Source organism: Eulemur rufifrons, chromosome 2 (assembly GCF_041146395.1).
Source record: "Eulemur rufifrons isolate Redbay chromosome 2, OSU_ERuf_1, whole genome shotgun sequence".
Taxonomy (NCBI): Eukaryota; Metazoa; Chordata; class Mammalia; order Primates; family Lemuridae; genus Eulemur; species Eulemur rufifrons.
The window spans coordinates 55,432,969-55,446,312 of record NC_090984.1 but is presented as its reverse complement, the minus strand read 5'-3'; the positions used below and the strand labels follow the sequence as shown (position 1 = coordinate 55,446,312).

Below are 13,344 nucleotides of genomic sequence, written 5' to 3'. Positions count from 1 at the left end.
GCAATGTCACAGAACTTCAGTGAGAATGGAATGAAGGTCTTTACTTTTTGCAAAAGCACAAAAATAGAAGAACACTGCTAAAGTACTGACTTCGACAGCCAGCCAGGCTGCTGATGGATATGACTTCCTGAGTGACATACTATAGATCTCCACCTCCAGACATTTCACTTGAATTGCATGTTAGACAACAGAATTCACCCAGTGTCCACTATGCACAGAACTGCACAATTAATTTCTTCAGCTACAAATAGGACCTCATGATAAAAGAGAGAACTTCCTGGCTCATGAGAAAAAAGACCAATATTCTAGTCATGACTCAGTGTTACCTTGGCAGTGTCTTTCAAACATTCTGGGACTCAGTTTCCTTATATAGAAAAGAGGCAGAGCCGCCAACATTTCTTTTAGATTACTAAACAAGTAAAAAGTCTTGATAGATCAAGATAAAGCCAAAGCACCCTAAAAAACACTCAATTCCTCTTCTAGCAATCTTGGCAGTATTCATTAAATTTGGAATTTTATACTTTGGCCAGTGAACTCTCTGAGACAGATAAAGTCAACAGCTTAATAAAGGTGTACATATAAGATACAAAAATGGGTCAAAGAACTAGACATCATGTCAGAAGAACTTTAAAGTATGAAAAGGTATGATTAATAATCACAAATATAAATAATTTGAAGGATTTGTGAATAGCTATTTTTTTTAGTTACCAGTATTTACTGAGAGCATGCATTGTGCCCAACACTGTGCCAATGACTTAAAATGCATTTTCATTAAATACTCCCAAAGTTGGATAATTTATGTACAACAAACTGTTTCTGTTAACTATATCATTCAATCTGATAAGGAAAAGAGGGGGAGCATGAAAAGGTGAGTTCCTCCACTGCTATAATTTCCCCCTGCTTCCTCTCGTGGGATATGACTGTGTGAAAACATGAGGTCTGGAGCTGTGGCAGCCTTTTTGCAACCACACAGGAAAAGCCAAAAAAAAAATTTTTTTTTTTAAGAGACTGACAAGAGCCTTGACATTATGAACTTCTGAACTACCTACTTCCAGATTTGTCAAACAGATGATTAAAAAAATAAATAATAGCGAACAAAAGAAGTCAGCCACAAAAGAGTATATACTCTGTGTTTCCATTTATTTAAAGTTCAAAAAGAAGCAAAATTATAGTGTTTGTGTTTGCATGCTTACATACAATAATGTTAAAGAAAAGGAACAAGTAGAAAGTTTCTGAGGCACTGACAATGATCTGTTTTGTTTTTATTTTTACCTAGGTGGTGGTTATGAATTATTATTATAATAAGGCTATATGTCTGTTTTATGCTCTTTTCTGTGTTGTATTTCATAATAAAAGGGTTTACACATTTCAAACAAAAACAAATACACTTGAGCAAAATTAAATTGCTCTGTAAGTCACCTCCTTTTTTTTTTTTAAGCACAAAACCCACTTAGACGGATTCATAACAGGATTAATAGTCACAAAGTGTAAGGGCTAAGAGATTTCTAGAGGGCAATGGACTCTGTCTTATTTAAGAATAGAGTATTGATCAAGAGCCAGAGAACCAGGATTTAATACTTGGCTGTGCTTCTAACTACTGGGAAACATCTTAGGCAAGTTACTTAACCTCTCTATTCGTTGGTTTCCTCATCCATAAAATAAGGATAATAATAGTGTCACAGGACTGTGGAATAAATGAGCTACTATACGCAAAGGGCTTAGAACAGACTCTGGCACATAGTAAGCACTTAACAAATAACAATTATTATTTTTAAAATGTTTTAAAATGAAACTTGGATGAAAATATATTAAGACAAGCTTGCCAAATCTGACAATGGCAAGAATAGCAAAAATGAATCAATTGTGTAATATACCATACACTACATAGTGACTGGGTAATATGACCTTTTCAGAGCTAATTTTTTTTTTTTTTTTTTTTTTGTTGAGACAGAGTCTCACTTTGTTGCCCAGGCTAGAGTGAGTGCCGTGGCGTCAGCTTAGCTCACAGCAACCTCAAACTCCTGGGCTCAAGCGATCCTACTGCCTCAGCCTCCCGAGTAGCTGGGACTACAGGCATGCGCCACTATGCCCGGCTAATTTTTTCTATATAGATTTTTAGGTGTCCATATAATGTCTTTCTATTTTTAGTAGAGACGGGGTCTCGCTCAGGCTGGTCTCGAACTCCTGACCTTGAGCAATCCACCCGCCTCGGCCTCCCAGAGTGCTAGGATTACAGGCATGAGCCACCGCGCCCGGCCTCAGAGCTAATTTTGAGATATGAGAAGTGATCATTTATTTATACATAAGAATATTAAGAACTGATTATTTCTCAGATGCCTCCTGGAAAAACAGGGTTGATGTACAAAAAATGAATATTATGAGTATCTTAATGTATAACATTAAGAGTATCTTATGGCTACAAACTATTTTGATAACTTACAAACCAATTAATAAATATTACACCAAACCATTCCTCCAGTACTGAAGATACCATGAGCATACAGCTCAGCAAAATAATTCCCTCAGACACTAGTCTAGATAGCTGGTCATTTAAATTTTTAAATACATACTACAGTTTATGTGTTATAGAAGTGTTTTTAGTATTAAAAAATGTGTACAAGACGATAAAATAGCTATTAAAAGTGCCATGATAAATCTTAGCAAGCCCTGCCAATGACACTTACTTCTTTCAGCAATTAAATATAACGTAGCCAAGTCTATATGGCTTAAAAATCACCAGAAGCTTTTAGTTATTTTGTTAAAAAAATTATCTTTGAAGAAAAATTTTAATAGCAAGGGTTTAAATGAAAAACAAACAAAACCCAAACAATTTCTATCCACTGGAATGAAAGCCTATTCTGAAGATGCAAACTAATTTTCAGATTGGTATATCCTTATACCAATGGAACACGGTAAAAAAAAAAAAAAAAAAGGATCCTAGAGTTCATCTACTCATTCATCTTTAGTTAAGTTTTCTCAGGCAATTTCACCCACACCCACTCACAAACTAAAAAGTCATATGTATCTGCTTTAATGTCATATCTTCAGAGAAGATTTGCCTAATTATCCTATCTAAAATAGCAGCCCTTGTCACTATCCCCTACCCACACTTTAATTCATTGCACTTACTATTGCCTGACATTACATCACATCTGTATGTTTCTTGCCTGTCTGCCTTGCTAGAATGTAAGCTCCCTGAAAGTAGGAACTCTATCTACCCTGTTCCCTGTTGTACCTTTAGCATCAAAATGGTGGTTGATACAAAGTAGGCTCAACCCAGTCTCTTCTGAACTAAATACCTACATACCCAGCTACTTATTCTACATCTCCAACTCCATGGCTCTTAAGTACCTAGAATTCAAGATATTCAAAAGTGAACAAATGATCCACCCAGTCCTACCCCTAACAATAGCAAAAGTCAGTAATAGCACCATTAACACCCAGCAACTTAAGCAAGAAATTCTGAGGTCATCTTTGATTCTTCCCTTTCCCTCATCTACCATATCCAACCATCAAGTCTCCTCATTTCTTTCTCAAATTGACAATTCCTTTCCTTCCCAATTTTTCACACAAGTCCAAGCCATCACTATCCTGAAGCTGAATACTTCAATACTCACTTAAGTAATTTCCTGCCTCATGCCCCTCCAAATCCAAATTCTCTTTTCCTAATGTCACCATTGTGCTTACAACTCTTCATTGAAAAGCTTCCTATTGCTTTTCAAATAAAGAACAAAATCCTCAACATGGCCTTTGATTCTGCCTACCTCTACAGGCTCATGAATCAATCATTATAACAAAAAAAGCAAAGTGACTAGCCTCCTAGTTTGACACTGTAATAAGTTTTTCTTCACAATATTTAGCAAAATTTACTTCCTAAGATTCAAACACATGAAAAGTATCAAATATAAGATTTTATAAAATCTGTAGCATTCATAATATAAATGTTTCTATTTCATATTAAAACATTTCATCAAATATCCTTTTAAAATACTCACTGATCATACATGTCTACAGGTGCATACATGGAAAGATGCTCAAGATATATTGTTAAATTAAAAAAAATAGCATGATGGAGAATCATGTAGAGTATAAAACCTTTGCTATTTGGAAAAATGTGTGCGGGGGGCTGGGAAACACAAAAGATATATACATAGGAAATAAATCAGGGGTTAAAAGGCAGGGAAGAATATTTATTGAAATATTGCTTCCTATATACTGTTCAAAAATAATTTTTTTCAAATTTTATTATATATTTTATATATTATGTATATATTATGTAAAGGTATGTTATATATTCATAAATGCATAAAATATATTATTTTGAATTTATTAGTGTATATGTTTTATTTTTATAATTTTTTAAGAATATTTTTTAAAAGACTAGTCAGAAATGATAAGAAAATTAGTATTAGTTGAATGGCAGTAAAATCTTCAGGTTTACTTTCTCTCACATTCCTTCTAAAGACAAATAAACTCTCTAGGATTTAATTCCTCCAATCTGAGCCAAAAATTAGAAGGCAAAGAAATAATTTATCACTTGTCAGCACCAAGATACAAAGTTTTTCTAGCCACCATCTCCCTGATGACCAATTCAAAAAAGAAATAAAAGTTCCAAGTTATGATCACAGTTAGAAGCTCAGACAATAACCAATCTGGTCCACCTCTAATGCCAATGTATAAAATTGAAACTCATTCCTACCTTGATTTGACAATTTCTTTCTCATATATATCTTCAATCACCTGTTATCAAAAACACAAAATATTTAATATCTCAAACAACTTTTTTAAAGATCCTAAATTGATAGTTTTCAATTGGTGAGATTATACGAAATAAACTGGTTTAGGAAAGCTACCAAATATTACTGCTATTGGCCTGGTGTGGTGGCTGGCTCACAGCTATAATCTCCCAGCACTTTGGGAGGCCAAAGCGGGAGGATCTCTTCAGGCCAGGAGTTTGAGATCAGCCTGGCAATGTACTGAGACTCCGTTTCAACAAAAAATAAAAAATATTAGGCAGGTATGGCACACGCCTGAAGTCCTTCCTAGCTACTCAGGCGGCTGAGGTAGGAGGATCATTTGAGCCCGGGGGGGTTCAAGGTACAGTGAACAAATTATGATTGCACCACTGCACTCCAGCCTGGGCAACAAAGCAAGACCCTGTCTCTTAAAAAAAAAAAAAAGAAAAGAAAAACTCTACTGCTATTGAAATAACACTTAATAAATTTTTTAAATAATGACAGTACATTTCTCAGAATGTAAAATAACAGAAAGCAAAGTACAAAAAGACTAATAATAAAATATATCTGGCCCAGAAGGATTCATTAAGATGATTTCTATCAATAACATTTCTAGAGAAAATAAAAATTTACAAGGTCAGGATATTTTTAAAAACTCAATTTTAAAGTTTTAATTGTGATCAGACTCCATTTAAGAGTCCTAACAATGTGTTTTACAGAAAGTAAAAATGTGAAGACATAATACAAACAAATGCTAATCGTTACATCCAGTTATCCAAATGACCATGACAAAGCCTCAGAATTTCCATTCATTTGAATTAGACAGGGCAGAATGGTGAAATACTTAAGAATTCAGGCTCTGGAGTTAGAAGCCTGGTTCAAAACATCCACCTTCACTGCTGATGGCTGGGACCCTTGGGCAAGTGGTTCCTGACCTAACTAAGGTTCAGTTTCCTTACCCACAAAATGGATATAATAATACAAACTACTATACAGGGTTGCTGTAAATAAAATAAGACAGGGCATATAAAGAATTAGTACAAATCTTGGCACATAGTGAGCCTTCAATAATAGCTATTGGTAGCAATAGAAGTTAATAGTAGTGCTAGTGTTAAAAGTAGTGGAAAAAAAATCCTGTACAATTATGAAGTTCTTCAATATGGTATGATATTATTATATGCTAACTATAATATCTTTTAACTGTTCTAAGTACATTTGTGCAATAAATGCTTGTGGGTGGAAGAGGGAGGGAGATGATGAGGAAAGCAAGCCTTGTTCAATCTAGGAGAAATTCTGTTATTGCTTTTCTTTTAATAAAAGTTAAATTAAATAATAAAATGAAGGACATCATTATCTTTAAATACCAACCTGTAATAAAGTTCTTCTGAAGAGGCATACATAATTTCATCTACAATTATCTAGTAAAAACTAAAATGATCTGGATATGAGTTTAATTTCTAAAAAACCTTAACCTAATTAGATTCAACTCAATGTAGTAGTGTCATCAGAATATTTTTATTAATGAAAAATTATCCTAGAGACCCTCAGCTCCAAAACATACAAACACAAAAATAAAGAGCATATAGTACGATAAAGCAACACTGCTGATAATTAAGAGTAATTAATGAATGCCATGTTTATGAATATCCTCCTAATGAATAAAGTAGGATTACTGACAAAACAAAAATATATAAGGATTTAAGCTCAAATAATGTATGAAATTTTGGGTTAAAAATTTCATTTTTAGCAAGGGTAAAGTATTACCATTCAATTTATAAGAGCAGAATTAAACTTGAGTCTTCATTACTTGTTGAATGATGTGTAATATGTCACATCTATTTCATTTAAAGATCTCTCTAAGAACTTATTCCAATGAGAATTAACTCTACATTTAGGAATTTTTCCTTTCATTTTTTCTAAATTGGCTCAATTGAACCGTAAGTCCATTCCTTATGGACTATTACTGGTCCTTAGTCATCTAACCCCTATGCTATACAACCCCCATTTCTTCCATCATTATTACAGACCTTTATCTCATTCACCAATCTAAAAGTAAAAGAGAACACTATAGATTTTATCCTAAATGAACTGTCAAAAACTTAAACAAAAATTTATATATATTTACAAAGACATTACATGATCATTTATAATGATAAATTAAAAACAAACTAAGACTCTACAAACAGAAAAATGGTTAAATAAATTAAACACACACACATTTTTTCAAAAGCTTAAAGGAAATACAACAAAATGATAAGAGAATTTATCTGTGGGTAGTGATTTTTATTTTCTTACATGTAATTTCTGTATTATCCAAAGTTTCTAACATGAGTAATTACTAGTTTGATAATCAAAAAACTGTATTTTTAACTTTTAAAAAAATTCTGGAAAGCTTTTGTTCAATTAACCCTTAAAAAAGAGATACATAGAGTATAATATTTTTAAAAAGTATCTTGCAAACCAATACTTACCTTTATATCAAAAGGTGATTTTTTCTTGATGTGGGGAGCCCAGTATTTACATGCTAACTGCAAAAGTAAACAGTATAAGCAGTAAGTCATATATTCATGTCGTTGTAGAGCTGGAAGACTGACAGCATTCAGTGAGAAGCTGTTTTTTAACAGTGCACTACTGGCACTGGGGGACAGAGTAATTCTGAAGTGACTATACAGGCATGCAGGTCAGTCAGCATCCTTGGCCCCAGTCCACTAAGTGCCAGTAGTGCTTTGCACCTGCAACCTGTCATTGTAATTTAAAAAACCAAAACATACCTCCCTGACCACCCCTAAGGAAACAAGACAGCCCAGTTAATAACCACGCAGTCAAACACCTTTAGCATTGTGATAAGGAAACCCTGGTCCAGAAAAAAATAAGTGATCTGCCCAAGATTACAGTTAGTTAATAGTTGAGCAACTATTAAAAACTAGATTAAAAATCTTAACGAATGTCAATTTGTAAAATAATAAACCTTTAAATGATTAGTACATACCCAGACCTAAAAAAACTATAGTCTATTAGCTGGTTATTACAGAGAATAAACCAGTTGGTATGTTACATTTCAGTAGATTAGTCTTCTCCTGGAACTTATGAAATTTAAATACATATATACAATCTCTCCAGATACTTAGATGGATTGTATAATATTCAAGAAACAACATGGTCTAATTGATTTTTTTTAAACTAAACTATAATCTCTTAAAAATCTGGCAAGCACAAAGACTCAATGTTATTTATTAAAAAGTGACTCTGCACAGTGTCTGGCATCTTAGAGGCACTAAAATAATGTTTGATGGATGAATAGATGGACAAATGTTTTGAAACGTTACTTCTCTGACACTTTCCTCAACACTACTTGATGGTGATAATTGCTTTTTCCTTCTCTTTATTTTGTGAATAACTCTATTATAGTCTTATCTTCCTATATAGTAATTATTTGATTGCTTATCCACCTTTCCTCCTTGCTTAATCTGGACATTTAAAGAGATGGGACATCTTCTTTGCTTTTATATAATAGCTCAGCACTTAATACAGTTGAGATACTTGACTCCCAAGCAGTCAGGACACTGGCTCTAAGAGAAAGCCTCTAAAAACATTACAGTACCTGCCTACTTAAATGACACTTTTCCCAAATTACCAATCACTCTCCAGCCCAATAGAAAATCCTCTCCTCATGCCCAATCATCTTGTGGTGTTCTCACTGCCTCACTCTGCTCCACGTGAGCATCACACAAACTCAGTTATCTTCTTACATCACACCCTTCAGAGAACTGTGTCTAATCTGTTGTGATGGATTCAGAGAATTACAAATAAAAACGTTAAGTCCTACCTTCTGATCTAAACTGCTTACTGTACATCCGTACTTTAAAGATCCAGAAAACATTAAGCACCTATCATGTTTCTTTTCTCTCTCTGAGTTTCTCCTTTTCCTTGGGGTCTAACTTGTCATCTTTAAGATATCACTACCTCCAAGTATATACTACCCTCCCCCAAACTCTCTAGTCTCACATAAAACAAAAACTTTCCATTTCCCACTTAGTACAGCTATGACGCACAGATTGTTCAAAATAAACCTTACTGAAAGACAAAAAGGAAATAAAAACATAGTAGCATTAAAAAAGTGAGGTCATAAAGTTCGGCTCTCTGATCTTCTCAAAACTAAATTTTAACCTCTTGATCTCATTCAAGAAATAATTTAAAAGCACCTTCTCTGGCCAGATGTGCCAGATGGTCAGAAATTAAACTTTTTAAAAAAAGAACACTTAATCCCAGATGTCCCCACTACCTAGAAAACCCATTCCTCTACTTTCCTCTCTACATCTCAAAGTCCATCTCAAATGGCACTTTCTCAATGAGAAAATTCTTCCTGGAAATTCTTTCCTTAGACAAATGTAATCATTTTAAACTGTTCTCAAAGCACTTTCCTCATATCTCTAGTCTGGCATTTCTCATATTAAACTATGCTGAGATTTTTAAGTCTCTAAAGTCTCCTTCCACAGACTGTGAACTCCTTGAAGGCAAGGATCACCATTCTTTGCAGCCTGGAAGAGTTCAAACACTATTTGGCAAATATTAGACATTAATGTTTGCTATCATGGCCCAAAATTGCTGAGAATCTTCATTTCTCCCACTACATCTTAATGCCCTGAAACATTTGTTCATTAATTCATTCATTTAGTCACTCAACAAATACTTACTATCACACAATGTGTGCCTAGTACAATGCTAGGTGCTGGGAATACATGGAGAATAAAACAAACATGTTCCTTAGTCTTAGTTCTCACAATGTAATGCAGGATACAATAAATGTTATATGTTTACAAACAACATTCTCTAAGACATCTCATTAAATATTATCTTGGGTCAATAACTCCCAAATTTATATTCAAGATCCTGCCGTGTGCTCTGGGTACACACCTTTTCAACAGTTTCAACTGAATGTTGAAACTGGGCATTTCACAATGTGGCCAAATTAGAATCTTGACATTCCCCACTAAACCTTATCCTTTCCTAGTCTTCTCCATCTCAGTAAATGTCCAAATCATTCACCTAATTGTTCAAACTATTCTCAATTTGTCTCTTTCTTCCACCTCTCCACAAGCAATCATCAAGTCCTACTGCCTGCCTCTAGCTTCAGAATATATTCAGTCTACTTCAATCTTTAATAGTAGAAGCCACCATCAGCTCTTACCTGGACTAACTCGTATCCCTATTACTACTTTTGCTCTTTCATCCCCAACCAATTTCCACACTTCAGCGAGAGAGATCTTTCTAAAATAGTATTCACCAAACTGCAATTAAAATCCACTATATTTAGAATAAAATTCAAACTTCTTACCTCAGCTTCTACAACCACATATGATCTGGTCCCTGTCATATTGCTCTGTCCTCATCTCATACCATTCTCATGTTCCAGCCACTCTGGCCATTTTTTACATTCATATCTTAAGGCATTTGCACTTGCTATTCCCTGTGTTGTTTCCTTGCTCTTCCCAAAACTGGCTTCTTGTTTGCATTCAGAGTTAGCTCAAATGTCACTTCAGAAAGGACTTTCCTGACTGCCTTTCCTATACCCCACACCTGTCACTGTCCCAAAACCACGTTTCATTTTCCTCATGGCATTTATCAATGTCTGAAACTATACTGTTCATCTGTTTGGCTCTTTCCTCTAAAATGTAAGCTCCAGAACACCAGGAAACTAATAAAAGACTTTTACTGCAAAAATGCAGGTATAAGGGGAAAGAGTGCTCTCATCTAGGTTGTCAGGAAAAGCCTCTCTAAAGTAGTACAGTAGGATAAAAATGAAAACGGGAGGGTGGGAAAAAAATGATTTTAAGCAGAGGGAACAATATTGAAAGGCCAGGAGGTGAAAGACAACATGGCACATTCAGATAAACAAAGTTCAGTATGGCCAAGGCACAGAGTTAGAAAGGGGGAGGAAAGGGATATAAGCACAGGCCACTGGCCAGGCACGGTGGCTCACACCTGCAATCCTAGAACTATCGGAGGCCGAGGTGGCAGGATCACTTGAGGCCAGGACTTTGAGACCAGCCTGCGTAACATGGCACACAATACTTTGAAAGATTCCAGTCATTATCCTAAGGGCAATTAGAACTCTTTAAAAATTTTAAGAAGGCAAGTGATAGGATCAGATTTGCACTTGTACAAAACCATTCTGACAGCAACATGAAGAATGGCTGGAGGAGCAAGAGGGAAGACAAGATGATAGATTAGGATACTTTGGTCCAGGCAGAAAACAATGGCAGAGGTGTAGAAAAGCAGACAGATTTAAAAGATATTTAGAATGTACAGGTTAAGGGAAAAAGAGGACTCAAAATGACTCCTAGGCTTCTGCCCTGGCAAATGTGATGAGACAAGGAACAGAGAATAAAGAAGCAGATGGGCATAACAACTTCACTGAGCCACTTACACTCGTATCCAATTCCCAAGTAACTAATGAAGAATACAAATGTTACTGAAAGCTACAGAATTGTGTTTTCCTATCTAAAGCCAAAAGTCACTCACAATGCAAGACAGTAAACAGGTTCTAAATGAATGTTCTCAAACGACAGGATTACTCTCTTCATGGATGGTGTACTTGGACAGTCTTGTCAGATTCTCATCACTCCACTCAAAAACCTAGGTTACTACTCTATGGCCAGGAAAAAGCCTATTCCCCTCTCAAGGGTCAGTCCGGCATCACTCTGCTGAGAAGCCTTCTTGCCAGTCTTAGATAAATCAGGGCGTTCCTTCCTCTCTGAATCCATTGCTCCTGCCACAAAGTCCAGTACAGCAAAACTCACACAGTAGTTTTCTTTTTATGTGTCTGTCTTCCCGGGGCCGTGAACTCCTCCGGGAAGGGCAGCTTTCTTTCGCCACGATATCTCCAGCACCTAACATAGCGGCCGGCACATACCAGATACTCAGTAAAAAGACTTCAGTGAAAGAACTGGCGAACGAATGCCTCCTGGGTGCTCCCAGTCCCAAAGAAAATCCCACCCCCAGGTCTCGGGGCCTCAACGTCCTTACCCACTCACACACACCAAACTCGCCTGAGCTCACCTGGGTCACGAACTCCGCGTTGATCTGGGACACCGTAGGGGCCACAATTTTCTTGGGCTGTGCAGGGGCGGCCATGGCAGCACGCTCCCTCCACTCAGGTGGAAACGGAAGGACCGCCCCGGGCAGCAGTAAGCCTGGTCCACTTCTAAGCAACTGCTGCCGCGCTTAACCCTGCGATGCAAAAACGTGCCGGCCTGGAAATCCACAGCACTGCAGTACCACGGGGAAGATGTATAGAACAGGCCCTGCGTCCCCGGAAAGCGGAACAGAGCAGAGCCGGAAGTTCATGCAGTCGTTGGATCTGAGCTAGAGAGCCGAGGGCTTCGACCTCCTCCGTACGCGCCCCCTAACGGGCAGCAGAGAGAAAACACCCAGCAGGGGTTGGGATCGCAGGGAGGGCCCAGGTGGATGGTGGTGTGGGCGGGGTTCTCGTGGTTAGTGAGGGCTGGGGGGGTGGGAGGACTGGGAACTTTGGTTTTCTTTCAATCTTAAAGAAAGCTGTAGTGAAAAAAAAGGACTGGGAATTTGGGACTTTGTTTTAACAGCTTTATGGAAGTATAAATTGACATACAATAAACTGCACCTATTTAGAATATAAAATTGATACATTTTGACATAGTCATACATCTGTGAAACCATCACCAAAACCATGACAACGAGCATATCTAAAGTCCCTAAAACCGTCGTGCGCTTTTGCAATCCATCCCTTTCACCACTCCCACCCACCCATTTTCAGGCAACCACTGATGTGCTTCCTGTAACTATAGTTTGCTTTTAATGGAATTTTATATAAATGAAATAATACAGTAAGTACCTTTTTTTTCTTCTTGCACTCAGTAAAATGATTTTGAGATTCATCCATGTTGTTGCATATATCAGTTCATTCCTTTTTTCATTGCTTAGCGGTACACATTCCATCTTAAGGATTGTTAATCTAGTCATCTGTTGATGGACATTTGAGTTGTTCCAAATTCTTGGTTATTACAAATAAGGCTGATATGAGCATTTTTGTATACAGCTTTATGTGGACAAATATTATTTTCTTTTCTCTTAAATATCTAGGAGCGGAATGATTGGGTCACATAGTAGGTGTATTTTTAACTTTGTAAGAAACTGCCAGCTTTCCAAAGTAGTTACCATTTTACATTCACACAAGTAACATATGGTAGTTCCAGTTTCTCCTCAACCTCACCAACACTTAATATGATCAATCTTTTTAATTTTAGCTGCTTTAATAAGTGATGTATCTCATTGTGGCTTTAATTTGCCTTTCCCTAATGACTAACAGTGTTGGGCATCTTTTCATGTGCTTATCTTCTATGCATGTATCTTCTTTGGGGAAGCCTCTGTTCAGATTTTTTGCCCATTTTTTAAATAAGACTGCTTGTTTTCTTATATTTTAAGTACTTTTTTAAAAAATTATAATTTTTTTATTGCAAAATATTAATAAGGAGGTACAAGTGTTTTTATTAAATGGATATCTTGCATAATGTTTAAGTCAGAGTTTTTGGTGTGCCCATCACCAGAATAGTGTTCATTGTACCCAACA

The 13,344-nt window shown here is 36.2% G+C and overlaps 1 protein-coding gene across 1 annotated transcript in view; it reads right to left on the bottom strand.

Moving 5' to 3' along the window:
* AQR (aquarius intron-binding spliceosomal factor) overlaps positions 1-12,012 on the bottom strand; it is a 97,062-nt gene extending 85,050 nt beyond the window's left edge. The window contains exons 1-3 of the mRNA XM_069461965.1: positions 11,796-12,012; positions 7,208-7,264; positions 4,700-4,740 (exon numbers count right to left, since the gene is read on the bottom strand). Coding sequence (XP_069318066.1) covers positions 4,700-4,740; positions 7,208-7,264; positions 11,796-11,870 — 173 coding nt within the window. The 5' untranslated portion in view covers positions 11,871-12,012. The remainder of the gene's footprint in view (positions 1-4,699; positions 4,741-7,207; positions 7,265-11,795) is intronic.
* Positions 12,013-13,344: the final 1,332 nt, after the last annotated feature.